The sequence below is a fragment of the Eutrema salsugineum genome, unplaced genomic scaffold (genome assembly GCF_000478725.1).
Source record: "Eutrema salsugineum unplaced genomic scaffold, Eutsalg1_0 scaffold_16, whole genome shotgun sequence".
NCBI classification, from domain to species: Eukaryota; Viridiplantae; Streptophyta; class Magnoliopsida; order Brassicales; family Brassicaceae; genus Eutrema; species Eutrema salsugineum.
The window spans coordinates 2,136,435-2,154,828 of record NW_006256858.1 but is presented as its reverse complement, the minus strand read 5'-3'; the positions used below and the strand labels follow the sequence as shown (position 1 = coordinate 2,154,828).

At 39.0% G+C, this 18,394-nt stretch overlaps 8 protein-coding genes across 9 annotated transcripts; 5 read left to right on the top strand and 3 right to left on the bottom strand.

Moving 5' to 3' along the window:
- Window positions 1–44: 44 nt before the first annotated feature.
- LOC18020991 (protein HYPER-SENSITIVITY-RELATED 4) lies at window positions 45–1,818 on the top strand. Its single transcript, XM_006403909.2, has one exon. It carries the CDS (start codon window positions 82–84, stop codon window positions 1,663–1,665), a length of 1,584 nt encoding a protein of 527 aa, XP_006403972.1. The 5' UTR covers window positions 45–81; the 3' UTR covers window positions 1,666–1,818.
- A 520-nt stretch (window positions 1,819–2,338) lies between these two features.
- Window positions 2,339–4,485, top strand: LOC18020992 (AAA-ATPase At3g50940). The gene is made up of 3 exons (XM_006403908.2): window positions 2,339–2,447; window positions 2,743–3,763; window positions 3,868–4,485. The coding sequence occupies exons 2-3, from the start codon at window positions 2,753–2,755 to the stop codon at window positions 4,207–4,209; spliced, it is 1,353 nt and encodes a 450-aa protein (XP_006403971.1). The 5' UTR covers window positions 2,339–2,447; window positions 2,743–2,752; the 3' UTR covers window positions 4,210–4,485.
- On the top strand, window positions 4,481–7,495 carry LOC18020990 (disease resistance RPP13-like protein 4). Of its 2 annotated transcripts, none has more exons than XM_006403906.2 (2): window positions 4,481–4,584; window positions 4,788–7,495. In XM_006403906.2, the coding sequence occupies exon 2, from the start codon at window positions 4,797–4,799 to the stop codon at window positions 7,356–7,358; it is 2,562 nt and encodes an 853-aa protein (XP_006403969.1). In that variant the 5' UTR covers window positions 4,481–4,584; window positions 4,788–4,796; the 3' UTR covers window positions 7,359–7,495. The 2 variants fall into 2 exon arrangements, with proteins under 2 accessions (XP_006403969.1, XP_024013823.1); XM_024158055.1 differs by lacking the exon at window positions 4,481–4,584 and adding an exon at window positions 4,625–4,697.
- Window positions 7,421–9,324, bottom strand: LOC18020989 (thioredoxin domain-containing protein PLP3A). Its single transcript, XM_024157811.1, has 10 exons — window positions 9,204–9,324; window positions 9,024–9,125; window positions 8,953–8,968; window positions 8,643–8,716; window positions 8,505–8,552; window positions 8,269–8,411; window positions 8,108–8,180; window positions 7,925–7,986; window positions 7,740–7,837; window positions 7,421–7,655 (listed from the first exon to the last, which is right to left on the bottom strand). The coding sequence occupies exons 2-10, from the start codon at window positions 9,105–9,107 to the stop codon at window positions 7,549–7,551; spliced, it is 705 nt and encodes a 234-aa protein (XP_024013579.1). The 5' UTR covers window positions 9,108–9,125; window positions 9,204–9,324; the 3' UTR covers window positions 7,421–7,548.
- A 227-nt stretch (window positions 9,325–9,551) lies between these two features.
- On the top strand, window positions 9,552–10,719 carry LOC18021141 (dehydrin Xero 1). Its single transcript, XM_006403905.2, has 2 exons — window positions 9,552–9,878; window positions 10,412–10,719. The coding sequence occupies exons 1-2, from the start codon at window positions 9,714–9,716 to the stop codon at window positions 10,622–10,624; spliced, it is 378 nt and encodes a 125-aa protein (XP_006403968.1). The 5' UTR covers window positions 9,552–9,713; the 3' UTR covers window positions 10,625–10,719.
- Window positions 10,720–11,651: 932 nt separating this feature from the next.
- Window positions 11,652–13,408, top strand: LOC18021140 (peroxidase 36). The gene is made up of 4 exons (XM_006403904.2): window positions 11,652–11,942; window positions 12,053–12,244; window positions 12,329–12,494; window positions 12,797–13,408. The coding sequence occupies exons 1-4, from the start codon at window positions 11,700–11,702 to the stop codon at window positions 13,216–13,218; spliced, it is 1,023 nt and encodes a 340-aa protein (XP_006403967.1). The 5' UTR covers window positions 11,652–11,699; the 3' UTR covers window positions 13,219–13,408.
- Window positions 13,409–13,962: 554 nt separating this feature from the next.
- On the bottom strand, window positions 13,963–15,435 carry LOC18021139 (epoxide hydrolase A). Its single transcript, XM_006403903.2, has 4 exons — window positions 15,085–15,435; window positions 14,812–14,991; window positions 14,487–14,728; window positions 13,963–14,401 (listed from the first exon to the last, which is right to left on the bottom strand). Exons 1-4 carry the CDS (start codon window positions 15,373–15,375, stop codon window positions 14,140–14,142), a joined length of 975 nt encoding a protein of 324 aa, XP_006403966.1. The 5' UTR covers window positions 15,376–15,435; the 3' UTR covers window positions 13,963–14,139.
- Window positions 15,436–15,618: 183 nt separating this feature from the next.
- LOC18021138 lies at window positions 15,619–17,419 on the bottom strand. Its single transcript, XM_006403902.2, has 3 exons — window positions 16,994–17,419; window positions 16,491–16,612; window positions 15,619–15,990 (listed from the first exon to the last, which is right to left on the bottom strand). The coding sequence occupies exons 1-3, from the start codon at window positions 17,265–17,267 to the stop codon at window positions 15,823–15,825; spliced, it is 564 nt and encodes a 187-aa protein (XP_006403965.1). The 5' UTR covers window positions 17,268–17,419; the 3' UTR covers window positions 15,619–15,822.
- Window positions 17,420–18,394: the final 975 nt, after the last annotated feature.

Here is an 18,394-nt window from a genome sequence, read left to right as displayed (position 1 = left end):
ATCGACCTATAATAATAATTTCTTGAGTTGTTTGGGCTAAACACACAACTCAGAACAAAGACAGAGACACCCCCAAAGAATATGAGCTCCTCTGACTCTTCTTCCGCGGAATCACGTCTAGCCACGGCTAAGACGGTTCTCACAACCGCGGCTTCGGTGGCTGCAACCGCAATGCTGGCTAAATCGTTAGTTCAAGATTACTTACCTGACGAGGTGCACCACTACATCTCTTATGGCTTTCGCTACTTCTTTAGCTACTTCTCCTCCCAAATGACGATAATCATTGAAGAATTTGAAGGGTTTGTTCACAACGAAGTCTTTGCGGCCGCAGAGGCCTATCTAGCCACCAAGATCTCTCCTTCTAACAAAAGAATCAAAGTGAGTAAACACGAGAAAGAAAACAACTACAACGTCACCGTGGAACGTGACGAGGAAGTTATCGACACCTTCAACGGCGTTAAATTCCAATGGATCCTCCACTGTCGCCATGTCGAGTCCAAGAACTTCCACAACCCTCGGGATCTAAACTCCACGCTCAGATCCGAGGTCCGATCATTCGAGCTCAGCTTCCACAAGAAGTTCAAGGACATGGCTCTTGAATCTTACTTGCCATTCATGGTGCAAAGGGCTACGTTGGTGAAGCATGAGAAGAAAACGCTCAAGATCTTCACACTCGACCCTGATTCCATGTACGGGACTTACTCAGACGCTTGGACCTCTGTGGTTCTTGACCATCCTTCTACCTTCAAGACGCTAGCAATGGATTCAGATGTAAAGAGAAATGTGATGGAGGATCTAGACCAGTTCGTGGAGCGTAAGGACTTCTATAAGAGGGTTGGTAAAGCTTGGAAGAGAGGATACTTGTTGTACGGTCCACCAGGCACAGGAAAGTCAAGCTTGATTGCAGCCATGGCTAACCATCTCAACTTTGATATTTATGACCTAGAGTTGACTGCGGTTAGCAACAATTCTGAGCTCCGACGATTGTTGATTGCCACTGCTAATCGTTCAATACTTGTTGTGGAAGATATCGATTGTTCCATCGAGTTGAAAGATAGGTCAAGTGATGAACTTTCTCAAGAATCAGACGAGCCTAATGATCCACGGTACAAAAAGGTAACACTCTCTGGATTGCTAAATTTCATAGATGGTCTGTGGTCAAGCTGTGGCGACGAACGGATCATAATATTCACAACCAATTACAAAGAGAAACTTGACCCGGCGTTGTTGAGGCCAGGACGCATGGATATGCACATTCACATGTCCTACTGCACGCCAAGTGCTTTCAAGGCACTTGCTTTAAACTATCTAGAGATCAAAGATCACCACCTTTTCAATAAGATCGAGGAACACATTGAGACAACAGAGGTTAGTCCAGCAGAGGTCGCAGAACAACTGATGAGGAATGATACAGTTGATAGGATTCTTGAAGGTTTGATTGAGTTTTTGAAAGTCAAGAAGATCGAAAACGAACAAGTTAAGGCCAAAAAGGAAGAGCAAGAATTGAAGAACAAAGAAAAGGCCATGATCAAGGGCACAGATTCGAAGGTCAAGAAAAACGAAGAGGTGGATGAACAAGTTATGAGGAATGACCGTGTTGATAAAGTTCTTGAGGGTTTAGTCGAGTTATTAAAAGCCAAGAAAATCCAGAACGATCAAGATTAGGCCAAACATCATGAGGAGGCGAGTAACATTAACTTCTGAGATTTTGAAAAGATTAACGCGATAAATTACACCTTGTTAAATAACACGAGACTCATTGTTAATTACTTGATCTTATATTACAAAATAAGCAAAGATATGGATCCAGAGATGAAAGGGCTACACATGGAAAAAGGAATGAAATATAAATCAGACCATTAAATTTCCAGATTCGATTAGATTATCGAAAAATCAGAAAGTAAATCATAATCTTAGCACAAACCCGAAGAGATATAGCAATTCCAACTTAACTCATCATTGTACAACTTCATAACTAGTCGATAAAAACATACATATTTGAAAATAAATACAGACTTGAAAATAAAACACATGTACATTTAGAAAATAAATACAGAATTATAAAAACATGAACCAAATATTTTCTAGTTTTTTTTCTTTTTTCAATATTTTTTTCTACACTATTATATATTTTCTAGAGATATTTGAATTAGAATTGGGAAATCGAACACATGAAATTTAAACCAAGCGTCACTAAATGGAAGACTAGAAGAGTGTAGGGGTATAGAGTTTTCACTTTTCACTATAATTATAAAATGGGCCGTAATCGTGGCCCACTATACACAATTTGTTTACTGATCCATCCCCAATTAAATCATCTTCTTCATCCCAAATTCTCTACCGCCCTAATTATCTCGTCTTTACGATCAGAGATGTCGTGTGTAAAAAAAGCTTAGTGATCGCAGAGGCACTTCTGGGTTCGACCACCAAAAAAAGAGTAGAACTTGGTATCAAATTATCTCCTTAACCCTCACAATTTTGTTTTTTAATTGTTAGAAGTTGAAATTTTTATGTGCATAATCGAAAGCGTAGCATCGTCTGATTAATCGAATCAGATTTATCCCCACGTAACCTCTTAGTTTATGTCTGTAAAAACATGGACCTGTACGCAATCTAATACCCACCCAGTACTGTTGTCTGAAAAAAAAAAAATTCTTGTTTCTTTTTTTTTTAAAGAATTTGTGGGGTTGATTTCTTGTTTTATGTGAACTGACTGGTTTTATTTACAACATTTTGATAAAGACTGAAGGAGATGAGTTCCTCTGCTTCATCATCGGCCGAATCTCATCTAGCCACCGCCAAAACAGCTCTCACGGCGGTTGCATCGGTGGCTGCAGCCGCAATGCTAGCTCGATCAGTGGTCCAAGACTATATGCCAAGCGAGGTCCATGAGTTTATCTCTTGTGGCTTTCGCAGATTCTTCGGCTACTTCTCTTTTCAAATGACAGCTCTAATCGAAGAATTCGGAGGTTTCGAGAACAACGAAGTGTTCGAAGCAGCAGAGGCTTATCTCGCCACCAAGATATCACATTCCACTAGAAGAATTAAAGTGAACAAACTCGAGAAACAGAGCAATCTAAACGTCACCGTAGAACGCGACGAGGAAGTCGTGGATTACTTTGATGGCGGAGTCAAGCTCACTTGGATCCTCCACGTCGATAAAAAGGACTTTCGTAACCCTCGAGATCTTAACTCAACTCTGAAATCGGAAGTGCGTTTCTACGAGCTCAGGTTCCACAAGAAATTCAAGAACGTGGTTCTTGAATCTTACTTGCCCTTTGAGTTGAAACAAGCTGCTTTGCTGAGACAAAAGACCAAGACTTTGAAGATCTTCACACTAAACTGTTACTCTGCGCAGTGGACATCTGTGACTCTTGACCATCCTTCCACGTTTCTCATTCTCGCCATGGATCCCGAGGTGAAGAAAGACTTGGTAGAGGATCTGGATCGTTTTGTGCAGCGTAAAAGCTTTTACGAGAGAGTAGGGAAAGCTTGGAAGAGAGGGTATTTGTTGTATGGTCCACCAGGTACTGGAAAATCAAGCTTGATCGCAGCCATGGCCAATCATCTAAACTTTGATATCTATGATTTAGACTTGACATCAGTCAACAGTAATGGTGAGCTCAGGAAGATATTGATGTCTACTGCGAACCGTTCGATTCTAGTTGTGGAAGATATTGATTGTTCAATCGAGTTCAAGGATCGGAATACTGATGAGCCTTCACAAGTATTTCATGATAACAACGATCCGCTGCATAAACCGGTAATGCATTTTGATTCACTATCACTAATGTTTTGAAAATGTGTATGTCTTAGCTCATAAATGATGCTTATTTCTAACTAATTTTGGTTGGTCATTTTTTTCAGGTCACACTCTCTGGTCTACTGAATTTTGTAGACGGGCTCTGGTCAAGTTGTGGTAACGAACGGATTATAGTGTTCACGACAACTACAGAGAAAAACTGGATCATGCACATTCACATGTCGTATTGCACACCGGCTGCTTTTAAGGTTCTGGCTTTGAATTATCTCGAGATTCAAGACCATATGCTTTTCGAGCAGATTGAGGAATTGATCCAGGAAATAGAAGTTACACCATCAGAAGTAGCTGAACAGTTGATGAGGAATGACTCTGTTGATAAAGTACTCCAAGGATTGATTGTGTTCTTAAAAGCCAAGAAAACTGAAAATGATGAACAAGGCCAATAGAAATTGTTAATAGCTTAGAAGAAAACTTGGAGTATCAACTGTTAGGCTATCTATTGGTTACAATCTAACTGAAAGTGAAATTAATACTTTTTTGGGTTACAATTTAAAATTTTGAATTATATCAATGAATCCTATCTACAAGGGCCTATTGCGGTTCAATGATTTGATACTAAAGTTGAAATAAGTTTCGTAGTCGGTAGCAAGTAACCAAGAAAACGAGTATAGTTGACTGTTGACTTGTAATTGTTAAACCATTGACTTCCATTTTGATAAAGTTTCTTGTACGCTCATTCCTGAAACCAAGTTGCAAAACTAGAACGAATCAAAGATCCAAAGATCAAAAGCTTCAGATCCTATCGGTTCACTCATTTCCTTGTAAGTACTCTCTTACCTTAAAGATTGTTACTTTGGTTTGTATTCATCTCGATTTTAGGATTTATACATGTTTCTTGAGAAAATACGGATTGGTCAAGAAAATCCCATCTTGGGTTAGTGAGTTTTATAGTCGTTGGTTGATTGGTTTCTGAAAGTCCGATCTTTTGATACTTACATAACCATTTGAATTATTTGCTTCTCAGGTCTGAGAAATGGTGGATGCTGTAGTGACAGTGTGTCTAGAGAAAGCCCTGAACATCCTCGAAGAGAAAGGCCGAGTTGTGTCGGAATATAGAAAACAGTTGAAAGATTTGCAAGATGAGTTGCAATATATGCAGTCTTTTCTCAAGGATGCAGAGAGGCAGAAAAGAACAAACGAAGTCTTGCGCAAACTCGTGGCAGACTTGAGAGAACTGGTTTACGAAGCTGAAGACATACTAGTGGATTGTCAGCTCGAGAATAGTGATGAGGATGATAACGAGCAAAGGCCATCAAACGCGTGGCTTTCTCGGTTTTATCCCGCCCGAGTTTCACTTCAGTACAAGAAAAGCAAGCGTCTCAAAGAGATCAACGAGCGGATAAAGACGATAAAGACTAAAGTCGAGCCTTATTTCAAGTTCAGAACGCCGAGCAACGTTGGAAGAGACAATGGAACTGATCGGTGGAGCTCTCCGGTGTATGATCATACTCAGGTGGTTGGTTTGGAAGGAGATAAAAGAAAAATCAAGGAGTGGCTCTTTTGTTCAAACGAGAGCGACCTTCTGATGATGGCCTTTGTTGGGATGGGAGGCTTAGGTAAAACAACGATTGCTCAAGAAGTGTTCAATGACAAAGAGATCGAGAACCGTTTCGAAAGAAGGATTTGGGTGTCTGTGTCCCAGACTTTTACTGAAGAACAGATCATGAGAAGCATATTGAGGAACTTGGGTGACGCAAGTGTTGGAGACGATCTTGGAACATTGCTGAGGAAAATCCAGCAATATCTCTTGGGGAAAAGGTATTTGATCGTGATGGACGATGTATGGGACAAGAACTTGAGTTGGTGGGACAAGATCTACCAAGGACTGCCTAAAGGACAAGGTGGCAGCGTTATCGTGACCACAAGATCAGAATCTGTCGCGGTAAAGGTTCAGGCAAGAGACAAGACTCACCGTCCACAGCTACTTAGTGCTGATAACAGCTGGTTGCTTTTTTGTAAAGTGGCGTTTGCAGCAAATAACGGTACTTGTGAGCGTCCTGAGCTAGAAGATGTTGGCAAGGAGATTGTAACGAAATGCAAAGGTTTGCCTTTGACGATCAAGGCCATTGGTGGGTTGCTTCTTTGCAAAGACCATGTCTATCATGAATGGAGAAGAATAGCAGAGTATTTTCAGGACGAGCTTAAAGATAACACTTCTGAAATTGACAATGTGATGTCTTCTCTGCAGCTAAGCTACGACGAACTCCCTTCTCACCTGAAATCATGCTTTCTCACTCTCTCGCTATATCCGGAAGACTGTGTTATACCGAAACAGCAACTAGTACATGGATGGATCGGAGAAGGTTTTGTCATGTTGAAAAACGGCAGGTCTGCTACTGAATCTGGAGAAGATTGCTTTTCAGGGCTTACTAATCGGTGTCTAGTTGAAGTTGTTGACAAAACTTACAGTGGAACCATCCTCACTTGCAAGATTCATGATATGGTTCGTGATTTGGTGATCGATATAGCCAAAAATGATTCCTTCTCTAACCCGGAAGGCCTCAACTGTCGTCACCTTGGGATTAGTGGAAACTTTGATGAGAAGCAGATCAAACTTAACCATAGATTGAGAGGTCTAGTGTCAACAACTAAGACAGGTGAAGTGAACAAGCTTAACTCAGACCTAGCTAAGAAGTTCACAGACTGCAAATACCTGCGGGTTCTTGATATCTCGAAATCCATTTTTGATGCTCCTCTGTCTGATATTTTGGATGAGATTGCGAGCCTTCAGCACTTGGCGTGTCTTAGTATGAGCAACACACATCCGTTGATCCAGTTTCCTCGTTCTATGGAGGAACTCCACAATCTTCAGATTCTAGACGCGAGCTACTGTCAGAATCTTAAACAGCTTCAACCTTGCATTGTCTTGTTCAAGAAACTTCTTGTACTTGACATGACAAATTGCGGATCACTTGAGTACTTCCCTAAAGGAATTGGAAGTCTCGGGAACCTCGAAGTGCTACTAGGATTCAAGCCATCCAGGTCGAACAATGGGTGCAAGCTAAGTGAAGTGAGAAATCTCACCAACCTTAGGAAACTTGGTCTTTCTCTGACTCGCGGCGATCAGATCGAAGAGGATGAGCTTGATTCTTTGATAAACCTATCCAAGCTTATGTTCATCTCCATCAACTGCTATGATAGCTATGGTGATGATCTCATAACCAAACTAGATGCTCTCACTCCTCCACACCAGCTCCATGAGCTTTCTCTACAGTTCTATCCTGGAAAGTGTAGTCCTTCATGGTTGAGTCCTATCTCGCTTCCGATGTTGAGGTACATGTCAATATGCTCTGGTAATCTGGTGAAAATGCATGAACGATTCTGGGGAACTGAGACTAACACTCACTGGAGAATCGAGGGTTTGATGTTAAATTCGCTGTCGGAACTAGACATGGATTGGGAAGAGCTCCAGAGGTCAATGCCGTACCTTAGGACCGTGCACGCAAACTGGTGTCCCGAGCTAGAGACTTTCCCAATCGAAGATGTCGGCTTTAGAGGAGGGGTGTGGACGAAGACACCACCACACAGGACCTGATGATGGCACGGTTTAAGCAACCCGGTAATTGTTTACGTATCAGCAACAACAAAGTGGTGTTATTACATATACCAACATACAATGTTTAGCATTTGACCGTGTGGATATTTTATATCGAACATTCCTTTTTCTAGTAACCATATAACAACGGAGTAAAAGGCAAAACAGAGACAAGCAGTCAACTGCTAGATTAGTCAGAGTCAGAGTCCAGATTCTCTGAAGACCTAACCGAGCGCCTTATGCTCTCTTGATATTCGGCGTCTTCATCATCTTCTTTCTTCTTCTTGCTGAGCATTCCTGTTTAAAGATTTGCACAATTTAAGCAATAATTCTCTAACTGAGTTGTAAGTACGAAAAAGGTCGACGTACGGTTCTTCATACCTTTTTTAACCAGAACGTTCTCCAATTTAGTCGTGCTGAAATCGTCCTTTGTGCCCAGATCCTGGAACCCAACTAGCCTATCTATTGCGATTCCCTTGCTGCGAATGATAAAGAAAATCATATCTTATCAGTATAAGACCTAACAACAAACCATGCATGTAAGAATGAGTCGAAAGAGGCGCAACCTGAAAAGCAAAACGCAAGGTAAAGTCTTTATAGCAAGCTTCGTGACAAAGAAAGGAGCATTCTGCATTCATGTCAAGCAAGAATCAGCCTCACAAAACAGAGCTTAAACGGCAAAACAGAGTTTCGAATGATTGTTGAAAAGCCATTTCTAATCTTTATCTTTAACCGAGTGGTTCACTAACCTCTGCGTCCATTTTAATGAACTTTGTGTCCACATGTCTAGGAGCAAGAGTTTTCAGATGCTTGTCCATTATCCTACAATGATGCAGTGCAAAGGTTTGGTTACGATCTGATATATTATAAGACGAACAAACAAAAAAGCTGATGAGTGACAGCATCTTACTTGCACCGATAAAACTCCTTGTGGTAGAAATGACATATCACTTTCTCACTTCTAGTGACTTCGCCCAAGAAATCTCCCTCGCTTACCTCTCGATATTCACCATGTCCTTGCCTTTTGAAGGCTTCTCTCTTCTCGACTTCTCTCTGTCACAGATAAAAATCTTGGAGAGTTAGCTGAGTCATTACAATAGCTGCATAACTAAATAATAAGCCACAGTACAATGCCAAAGTTATAACCTTGAGTGATGCAATCCTATCTGCGTGCAGTTTCTCTAGCTCTGGATCCTACAGAGCATACGCAAATACAGAAAGCGTAAATCTCAAAAAACCAAAAAAAAAAAGGATCATAAGTCGAACAAACCACACTGCACTTACATCCATCAGTTCATCAAGATCAACCTCGTCATTGACAGGATTTGATGATTGCGCCTTCTCATTGCAATAACTTCCTGAAAATTCAGGCACTTATATTACCAGAAACATACAAGTTCTACAGAGATTATCTACAAAAATGTGTAGCCTAACAACACAGATAAATCATTATTCAAGTTTCAACAATTCTGTCTCCAGGATTTACTCGTAACACATCTCAGCCAATTTTTTGTGAATGTCAAATGGATAAAGAAAGAAACCCACCAAGAGCATATGCAAGAAACACGAAAACGTAAAAATTATCCAAAAAAACCTTCAGAAAAAGGCAACTATGAAATCGCATTTGATGGATTTAACCAAATACTGAAGAGAATATCCTTTTACCTTCTGATAATCTCTAGCAGCTGCAGCCATTACATTTCCGAATGCCAGATTCGAGAGGGTCGACTTGACTGCATCCGGATCCATCTTTAGCACCAAAAAAATCTGAATAACAAAACACGAAAGCGTCGGCCTCAGAATTCAAGGATTCAGGAATAGAGATCTAATGCTCCGAGATCATACCTAGTTCAATTCCCTCCTGATGGGAAACCAAAAAAAAAAGCTTAAGTAATCGAAATCGAAATCCGAGCTTGTTACTAACAATTTCAAATCTGGAGCCGAAAAACAAATCCCAAAATCAAAAGATGAAAAACATCAAAGAGGTGGAAACATGAACCACAATCGAAACGGCAGCGTTTGTTTAGGGAAAATATGCAAAACTAGGGCTTCCTTTCCGGCCTAATATCTTTAAGCCCATAAGGCCCAAAAAGCTATCTTACCGACATATATATTAATTTAAAAAGATGTATAGGTCAAGTAAGTTACCGACATGTGTCGGTAAAAACTACACTAACGTCTTACGTAGTCGCCACGTGTGTCGACACTGATTGAATGAAACATGTAAAGATTCCTATCCAAAATCGGGTCTATTAGAAGCATCATCATTTATGATTCATGAGTGTGTGAATCTTTCATCGCTCAAAAGTCTCAATATAATCAAAAATAAAATTGTCTTAAGTTTAAGTTTCGAAAATGGAGTCTAATTATCAAAACCAATCGGGAGCGCAGCAGAGTCACCAACAGCTTGACCAATACGGAAATCCAGTCCCAGTCGGAACCGGAGTCTATGCAGCTCCGGTCATGGCTGGTGGCCTGCTTCATCGTTCTGGAAGTAGCTCTAGCTCTAGCTCTAGCTCGGTACTAATCTACTTCTTCTCCTTCAAAAACCTAGATATTTTGCATATTTATTCTTGTATACATTCTGTTTGCAATATTTAATATACTTTTACTATATCACTAAAGTTTAGTTGTTTTATTTATTTTGACTTAATTTCATAGGAACGAATTACTATGTCAAATTTACAAAATTTCGAGAATTTATTTTGAAAAAAATTCAAAAAAGGGAGAGAGTGTGTTTGTGAAGCATAATTGACTGCATAGAAACATACGCAAATGAGTTATGATCGCATATATAAAAAATCGCTAGTATCAATTCCCGTCTGCCTACAAGTTGTTATATTTTTTAAATATAATTTCGTTTGGGAATGATATTAATTTTATTTGTTCATATTAATTTAAGTTTGGACGTTTCTGAGCAATGAAAGAAAATAAGTTTGACTCTGTAAGTATGTATCGCAATTTTATTTTTAAAATGGTAAATATCAAAATTTGTAGCTTTTGATGATGATATTCTCTAACACGTGCGTGCGTGCGTGCATGCATGCATGCAGGAGGACGAGGGACTAGGTGGAAGGAGGAAGAAAAAGGGAATAACGGAGAAGATAAAGGAGAAGCTGCCATGTGGTCATCATGGGTCCCACCAGACTTCTTCAGCGATTGGCAACACCACGGCTTATGATACTACTGGCACCGGCGCCGTTCACCACGAGAAGAAAGGCATTGTGGAGAAGATCATGGACAAGCTTCCCGGTGGCCATTATTAGTTACATTTTCAATCAAAGTTGCTTCCATGTTCTTTAGGTAGTTTCTATTGTGTAATAATATAAAAACCTGCCTTTGTAAGGTGCGTTACGCGTTTGGTCCTATTAGTCCTTTTGCATGTGAGGTAATCACTTTGACAGTGGCGGAGCCACAAATTTTCTTCAAATGGAATATACATAATTTTATGAATGGAGGCGTTAATAAATTACTTTATAAATTGCACCATTTTATAAAATTTACTAGGGCATATGACCCTAACCTAAACTATGTGGCTCCGCCACTGCACTTTGATGTGTTGAAAATTTCATGAATGGTAGATGTCCCTGCACTGTTCGTAATATACTCGCCCCGTATTTAAAAAACCAAAAAAAAAAAAAAAAAAAACTCGCCCCGAATCATGAAAGAAAAGAAAAAAGAAAAGCTATCCCATTTACGTGGGATATTTATTTCATCCAATTAAAATCAGTTGATCATTAGATTTACTATTCAGCATATTTCTTTTTGATTTACCAGCTACACGCGTAATGAATGTAATTGACGGGGGTTCATGGAATTGAATTAACTCTCTCCCTTTGATTTCATTTATGGCTTTAGCTTTCAATTTAAAGTGAACCCAAATTAAGGCAGATAGCGCGCACAATGGGTTATTTACGAGTCTCGAACAGGCATCTCCCCTTTTCTAGTAACAATGGCCACATGGAATTGAAGTTTTCTTTTATCAACACAAAGAAAGACCGAAAGACAAAAGAAAAAGGGCAAGTTGACGTTTATCATGTAATCAGTGTAGTGTTTACCAAATCATTTGAATAAACATATATAACTCAAAATTGAACATATTAGGGGATATGTGAAATGATAATTAGAAATAAGGACAAGATATAGAAGTAACAAATCTGTTATTCAAACAAACACTCGCAATTAATGTATCCATCCGATCCAACTGTCTAAAAAGAAAGTTTAGGTAATATATCAAACAAATCAAGCCTTCCCCTATAAATTAAATGAAACTATGCATTCATCACTCCCACAATAATCACAAGAGTCCCCAGAAAACTCCCAAAGCGAGTAAAGAATCAAATGGCAAAGTCAATAATGTGCATTGTTCTCACTGAAATTTCCCTCGTTGCCTTGTTTCATATTTGTATATGTTATCAAACCAACGAATGCACGAGCACCCCCTCTCTCTCCCCACAGTTTTACAACAGCTCTTGCCCAAAAGCTCAAACAATCGTTCAATCATTTGTCGCCAAAGCATACTCCAACGACCCTCGCATGGCTGCCTCATTGCTTAGGCTTCATTTCCATGATTGTTTCGTCAATGTTTGACAACAACTAATCTCTTTTTTTTACTCAATGTTTGATATGAATTTATGGATAAATATAAATTCAGTCTTAGTATATGGATCTTGCTTGCTTTTTGGGTGGTGCAGGGATGTGAAGCTTCATTATTATTGGACAATAGCGGAACGATGGAAAGCGAGAAACGATCAGTCTCAAACCAAGACTCTGCTCGAGGGTTCGAAGTCATCGACGATATCAAGTCTGCCTTGGAAAATGAATGTCCACAAACAGTTTCTTGCGCTGATATTTTGGCTATCGTCGCTAGAGACACCACTGTTATTGTATGTCAATTCTTGTAACACAAGAGAATCATTAGAGTTGATAAATGTTACTAAAGCTCGTAAATTAATGAAATTTATATACAGACCGGTGGACCGAGTTGGGAAGTATATCTAGGAAGAAGAGACGCAAGAGAAGCAAACTTGAAAGGTTCCAACGACAACATTCCTCTTTCTAACTCCACGTTTGAGAGCATCGTCACCATGTTCAACGTTCAAGGACTCGATCTGACCGATGTTGTTGCTCTCTTAGGTAATGTATTTGTTAATACACCCGAAGTCGGGATCTTAGCTTATGATTTAAAATTTAATTTGGGTTTAAAATTTAATTTTTTTTTCGGGTGGGTCCGTATATTTGGAATTTCAGGTTTAACATTTACTTCTTAGGATTGAGTTTTTCTTTTTGTTAAATTTGAAAAAACAAAATATTTTCTTAGATACACTTTCTAACATAATGTCTCTCATATTTTATGTCAAAGATATTTTGCACGACAAATTACATATGAATAAATCAATATTGTAACTTTTAAATTAAGAACCATGATTCGAGCGTAGGAAGTCATACGATAGGAAACTCGAGGTGCAAGAGTTTCCGACAAAGGCTATACAACCAATCTGGAAACAGCGATCTTGACCAGACTTTGAATCAAAACTACGCCTCTATGTTGCAGCAGGGGTGTCCGATTTCCGGTGACGACCAGAACCTCTTTGCTCTCGACTATGTGACGCCAACTAAGTTTGACAACTACTACTTCAAGAACCTGATGACGTTTAAAGGACTCTTGAGTTCTGATGAGGTGTTGTTCACAAAGAGCAGAGTCTCCATGCAGCTGGTCAAGCTTTATGCGGAGAATGAGGAAGCCTTCTTTGAGCAGTTCGCGAAGTCGATGGTGAAGATGGGAAATATCTCGCCGTTGACTGGGACAAATGGTGAGATCCGGAGGATCTGCCGGAGAGTTAATCACGTAGACGTCTAATACTTCATTAATATTATTGCATATTCAATGTCATGTTTTAAATTATGAGTTTGGTGTGTGTGTTCAAGAACTACTGAGTTTGGTGTTTGTTTGTAATATACTCCCTGTGTTTTTTTTTTCTTGGTAGAATTATATTTGTTGTAAATTCATGAGATTGATTAACGTTTCTTAATTTATGTAGAGTTGTACGTCTTTTGCCTTGGTGAATTTGGTGTTTGTTGTAAATTTTTTTTTATCGATGATTACCAAAAACAAATCGAATTTTATTGCGAGTGAGTTTTCTGATGAATTTGGAATTCGGCTATTCTTAAAATTGTGAATTTTGACATATAACTCCGCTTGGTAGAAAATCATTTTCAAATTTATGAATCAAACCTGAATCTAAAAGTATGGGGGCTTATTTTAAGAATTCGTCAAAATTAATGGGTGATTTTGTAATAGCTAAGTTCTTGAGGTAACTGAGCCTATTTGGATTTGGAAAAAATATCGCCATTAGAACGACGTCGTCTCGGCCTAATAGAAACATTTTGTATATCTGCTGCTATTTTCAGGTCTGTTTATACTTTGCCTTACTGCAAAGCGTATCAGTGTGCTATTACACGTTGAAAAAGTGTATCTAAAGTGTTAGTCAAAGTGCTATTACACTTTCAAAAATTGTGTCCTGATGTAATTTTCTCATATATGCACAAACCCAATTTGGCTTCATACTTCTTTATTTCTGAACAAAAAAACAAACACAGAAAATATTGTACATCTTTCTTACATTATTATTTATCAACCATAATGTTTATAACGATCACATTCGGGTTTTATATTGATTCTCAGATACACATTTACTACAATTAGTAGTTTTTACTTTTAGATAGCAATAGCATCATGCATGGATGGAACTATAGAATAAGGGCACGAAACAGCATGAGTTTACTCTGATGTGTGCAGTAACTTGTTTAAGAAAGAGAGAATCTCCTCTGAGACTTGTTTAGACTTCTCCTGGTGGATAAAATGATGACCATCCTCAATAACAGTAATCTCAAGATTAGGTACAATTCTCTTGAACATCTCTCCTTTCACATACTCCATCGTTCCATTAGGTCCTTCATTTCCTATATCTTTGTTTCCCGCAATAAATTTCGTTGGAACAACGATTTTCGAGTCTTGCCACGGCGCCAATATCTCCCAGTTCCTATCATTTTTGCTCACTTTAGTTAATACTTGTTCTGAAACAGCAAAGAACTCGAGATAAAGAGAAAGAGAGAAGTGAAAGTTACATATCCATGGCTCTGTAGTAATTCAAGGGCCCTGTGAATCCGGATCTTTGAAACTTGTCTGCATACACTTGAATCTCTTCTTCGGTTATCCAATCTGGAAGCGTCGATGGTATCTCAAGATGATCGATGATCTCTGTATCAGGAGGAGCCACTAAGTAATCTGTTCTCGTTACCAGCAAGAACTTCTTCATAACAGTTAAGCAATCATGCTTTGCAAATGCAGCCTCAGCTCTCCCCGGTTTCTTGTAAGAACAACCAAGAAATGGAATCAAACGACGACAATAAAATACCATAAAAAATCAAGAAAGCTATTTTGGGAACTCACCTGAAACTGAGAGATGTACACCCCATCTCCAAAGCTTTTGAAAAACTCTGAAGGTTTGAGTTTTGGATCTCTTGGAAAATATGGAACAGAGAGACTTATGAAACCTTTGACTCGGTCTGGTCTAAACAAGCACAAACACCAACCTATGATTGCTCCCCAGTCATGACCAGCCACAAAAGCCTACACAGTAATAAAATAAAATAAAAAATCTAAACTTTATTCCAGAAATTGTTCTAAATCTAACCGACGGATTCTTAGAATATCAGTATTAACCTGAGCAGTGCCGTAGTGGTCGAGCAAACCGATGACATCAGCGACGAGGTGGCTCACAGTGTAAGACTCATAGCTCGGAGGAGAATCAGACTCAGCGTAGCCTCTGAGATCTGGAGCGACCACGTGGTAGCCATGGCTCGACAAGAAATCGATCTGGTGACGCCACGAGAACCATGTCTCAGGGAAGCCATGGAGTAGCAGAACCAAAGGTCCGTCTTCGTCTCCTTTCTCAGCCACGTTTAGCCAAATCCCATTGCTCTTGACCCTCTGTTCTTTCACTTCGCTCGTCATGATTCTTGATAGATGCGAGAGAGAGACAGTGGATAAATCAGCGACTAAGAAGACTTTTATAACAAAAGTTGAGACTTGGGAGATCACGGAAAACAATGGGTACACGTGGCACAGAAAGAGACAGGCAAGCCTCTAGTAAGGTTACACGTGGCGGTCGATTGTCTTGATTCAGTCAGAAATCTTGTACTAAATGTTTCAGTCTCTTTGAGGTGCCGTGAATAAAAGAATGTAGACAAGTTAAAGAAACGAGAAACTCATGACTGAATATAAAAGACCAGAAACGGCAAGTAACTCTGGTTCTTCCGACAAAGTTTGTACGACGACAAGGGAGAGTGAACTCTTCAGAGAGAGAACACAACAAAAAAGGAGCAAACCTAACTCAAGACAAGAGAAAACAGAGATTGTCATATCAGGATTATTCTATGTTTGGTTGGAATGAAAGCAATTTCAAGAAGACATTGATTTATTCTTCTCTTCCTCGAGCTGCTTAAGCTCAGCCAGTCTTTCTTTCCATGCCCGGTCCCTTGCGACAGCCGCCATTTTACGTTCCACTTGCTTGATTCTCTTCTTCCTCTTCGCCTCTTGCACTAGTGCTTGCCTCTTCTTTTTCTCAGACTGTGGAAAGTATACATGTGGACTCGATCTCATTAGAAAACGACATTACTCATATGTAACGAAAACGACAAGAAACATCGCAGACTGTTGCTCCAAGAATTGGAACAATAGAGATACAACCAACGTTTTTACCGTTCAAACAATTTTCTTATATGTACAATCTATGGATTCAACATTTCAAGATTCTCATTTGACGTTTCTTCTAACAATCAGCAAAAAGATCACCCAAATAATATAGAAACATTGTCTCCCCATGAAATGAAACAAAAACAGAGGAGCAAGAGATATACAACCTACATGTTTCCCATGGGTTACTACGATTTCTCAGCTTTCACACATTTTTCTCATTTGTAAAATTTATGGACTCAACATTCCAAGATCTCTCATCTGAAGTTTGTTTTAATAATCAGCAAATATAACACCCTAATAATGTAGAGATATGCAAACATCAAAAAGACTTCAAATTTCTTAAAAACAAACTAGAGAGAAATCACACAAACCAGTATAAAGGCACGTCGCTGCCCTATACGCTTCTTCGCATTCCTTCTCTTCACACTGCCCTTGTTAGGATTGTTTGGAGAAATTGGCTCGCCAGGGGTATACTGAACATATGCATACGGCCCTGCATTTTCCTCAAATCGGTTATTCACCCAACCAATTCCACCATAGATTATTAGATTCACTGTCTATATAGTTTTTTTCAGTAAGAACACTCATGCAGGGCTTGTACACAATCACATTTCACTAAGAGTACACGAGATCGATACTAAACCTAGTCACACAGAAGAAAGAAACACACACAAAATACTAACTAAGCCTCACAAATAAAAATACACTAACTCGACTTAAACCACACAACACTCATCCCCAATTTCACAAACAAAGCATCAATCTTAGCTCTACTACAATGTCCAAGAGTAACAATGAACTTAAATAAAAACATATAAGTGACGAATAATCGATATAAAAGTTTTAAATAGCCATAAAAACATAAACAGCGAACCTGGAGGTTTCAATTTGGATCTTTTCCTCTTGGGATGAGTCATGGGCCGTCTCTTCGGAAGCCGAGTATCAGTTAAGCTTAAGCTGTGAAAATGATTAGCCACAGGAATCCACGGCAGCTTCAAATGCCTCGATCCACCGAAGAAGGAGCATAACTCCGGCTTCGCGGCCGGAATCGTCGCAGGGAATGGCGCAGACGAGCAGCTTGCGGCGGCACGCGAAACTAGGGTCCTCGACAATGGTCGAAAAATCGATCTAATTGCACCGAAACCCATTTCAGCAAAGCATCAGCAGAACAGCTTGCGATCCAAAAGCTGCTGGATTTATCCGATTAAGCTTTCCGAATTTCAATTTGCAGATGCCAAAGGTTGAAACTTGAAACGAAGGACTCTCTCGCTAAACCCTGAACAGCACACTCAACACTAGTGGGCCTAAAAAGTGTAATTTGGCTCATAAGTGTGGCGTTAGAAGATTGATATTTAATAATTGGGTCTCAAAAGAGCCCATCATTTGGTACGATTATGTATTTCTGTAAAGACTAAAAAATTATTGTCTTTAAATCTCATCAAACAAAATTCTGCAAGAATATGTGAGTTTATTGTCTAAAGGTATATTGTAATCATGGAGCTAGAGTGAGACTTGCGTCGTAATTTTATACTAATGAAGAATTTGGATCAAAGTATGCCACAAAAGGAAAGCAAATATTATACCATTAACGACACTAATTCCAAATTTGGAGCCCTTTATGTAAATATAGATCTGGCTACCATATATAAACATAAATATAATCCAATATTAATCATCGAAACCAATATAAATATACACCAATCTCCTCCATTTGCCAAAGAAATACAAAGTTGCAACTCATACAACTCTATAAAGTTTCTTCACGAGTTCATAAAGGCGACAAACATGTTTTCATCAAATCGTCAGACAACTACAAGGCTGGTCCGTTTTCAATCTATCATTACATGTTCATCATCATATTTCTCTACTGATAGTTGTTATGGTCTGTGTGTACATATTAAGATTTTTTGAACTTTTTCTTGCAGACTTGTGGGTTCAAAGTGAACACACAATCTCCCGAATGGCACAAGAGCATGACGAAAATCCTCAAGAAAATCAAAGGTTCGTTCTGTTATTCAAACATAATATTCTTATATCGTATACTCTCACTATCCGATAGAAGAGACTTTTTTTTTTTTTTGGTTTTAGCTGGTTATTGGTGAATGTTCTCTCTGCGGTTTATTAATAGCAGAAGAGGGTCGTGGAGAAATATTATTCTCTGTCTTTTTTGGGGCATATGAGGATTTGTTTTTTATAAATTAATAAACTTCTTCGAGATCGAGCAAAACCTTTTTTTTTTAATTAGGGTTTTTTGCTTGTGGGACAAACTGTTGGT

What these genes read in the sequence shown, in the direction of transcription:
- LOC18020991 (XM_006403909.2), top strand. Translation starts at nt 82, where the DNA reads ATGAGCTCCTCTGACTCTTCTTCCGCGGAATCACGTCTAGCCACGGCT.
- LOC18020992 (XM_006403908.2), top strand. Translation starts at nt 2,753, where the DNA reads ATGAGTTCCTCTGCTTCATCATCGGCCGAATCTCATCTAGCCACCGCC. An exon ending in ACGATCCGCTGCATAAACCG is followed by an intron (nt 3,764 to 3,867) that starts GTAATGCATTTT and finishes CATTTTTTTCAG; the next exon opens with GTCACACTCTCTGGTCTACT.
- LOC18020990 (XM_006403906.2), top strand. Translation starts at nt 4,797, where the DNA reads ATGGTGGATGCTGTAGTGACAGTGTGTCTAGAGAAAGCCCTGAACATC.
- LOC18020989 (XM_024157811.1), bottom strand. Translation starts at nt 9,107, where the DNA reads ATGGATCCGGATGCAGTCAAGTCGACCCTCTCGAATCTGGCATTCGGA. An exon ending in ATCTTGATGAACTGATGGAT is followed by an intron (nt 8,553 to 8,642) that starts GTAAGTGCAGTG and finishes TATGCTCTGTAG; the next exon opens with GATCCAGAGCTAGAGAAACT. An exon ending in GAACGTTCTGGTTAAAAAAG is followed by an intron (nt 7,656 to 7,739) that starts GTATGAAGAACC and finishes ATCTTTAAACAG; the next exon opens with GAATGCTCAGCAAGAAGAAG.
- LOC18021141 (XM_006403905.2), top strand. Translation starts at nt 9,714, where the DNA reads ATGGAGTCTAATTATCAAAACCAATCGGGAGCGCAGCAGAGTCACCAA. An exon ending in CTAGCTCTAGCTCTAGCTCG is followed by an intron (nt 9,879 to 10,411) that starts GTACTAATCTAC and finishes GCATGCATGCAG; the next exon opens with GAGGACGAGGGACTAGGTGG.
- LOC18021140 (XM_006403904.2), top strand. Translation starts at nt 11,700, where the DNA reads ATGGCAAAGTCAATAATGTGCATTGTTCTCACTGAAATTTCCCTCGTT. An exon ending in TCCATGATTGTTTCGTCAAT is followed by an intron (nt 11,943 to 12,052) that starts GTTTGACAACAA and finishes TGGGTGGTGCAG; the next exon opens with GGATGTGAAGCTTCATTATT. An exon ending in CTAGAGACACCACTGTTATT is followed by an intron (nt 12,245 to 12,328) that starts GTATGTCAATTC and finishes ATTTATATACAG; the next exon opens with ACCGGTGGACCGAGTTGGGA.
- LOC18021139 (XM_006403903.2), bottom strand. Translation starts at nt 15,375, where the DNA reads ATGACGAGCGAAGTGAAAGAACAGAGGGTCAAGAGCAATGGGATTTGG. An exon ending in TGTACATCTCTCAGTTTCAG is followed by an intron (nt 14,729 to 14,811) that starts GTGAGTTCCCAA and finishes TGTTCTTACAAG; the next exon opens with AAACCGGGGAGAGCTGAGGC. An exon ending in TACTACAGAGCCATGGATAT is followed by an intron (nt 14,402 to 14,486) that starts GTAACTTTCACT and finishes CAAAAATGATAG; the next exon opens with GAACTGGGAGATATTGGCGC.
- LOC18021138 (XM_006403902.2), bottom strand. Translation starts at nt 17,267, where the DNA reads ATGGGTTTCGGTGCAATTAGATCGATTTTTCGACCATTGTCGAGGACC. An exon ending in ATCCAAATTGAAACCTCCAG is followed by an intron (nt 16,613 to 16,993) that starts GTTCGCTGTTTA and finishes AGGAAAATGCAG; the next exon opens with GGCCGTATGCATATGTTCAG. An exon ending in AGCGACGTGCCTTTATACTG is followed by an intron (nt 15,991 to 16,490) that starts GTTTGTGTGATT and finishes TACTTTCCACAG; the next exon opens with TCTGAGAAAAAGAAGAGGCA.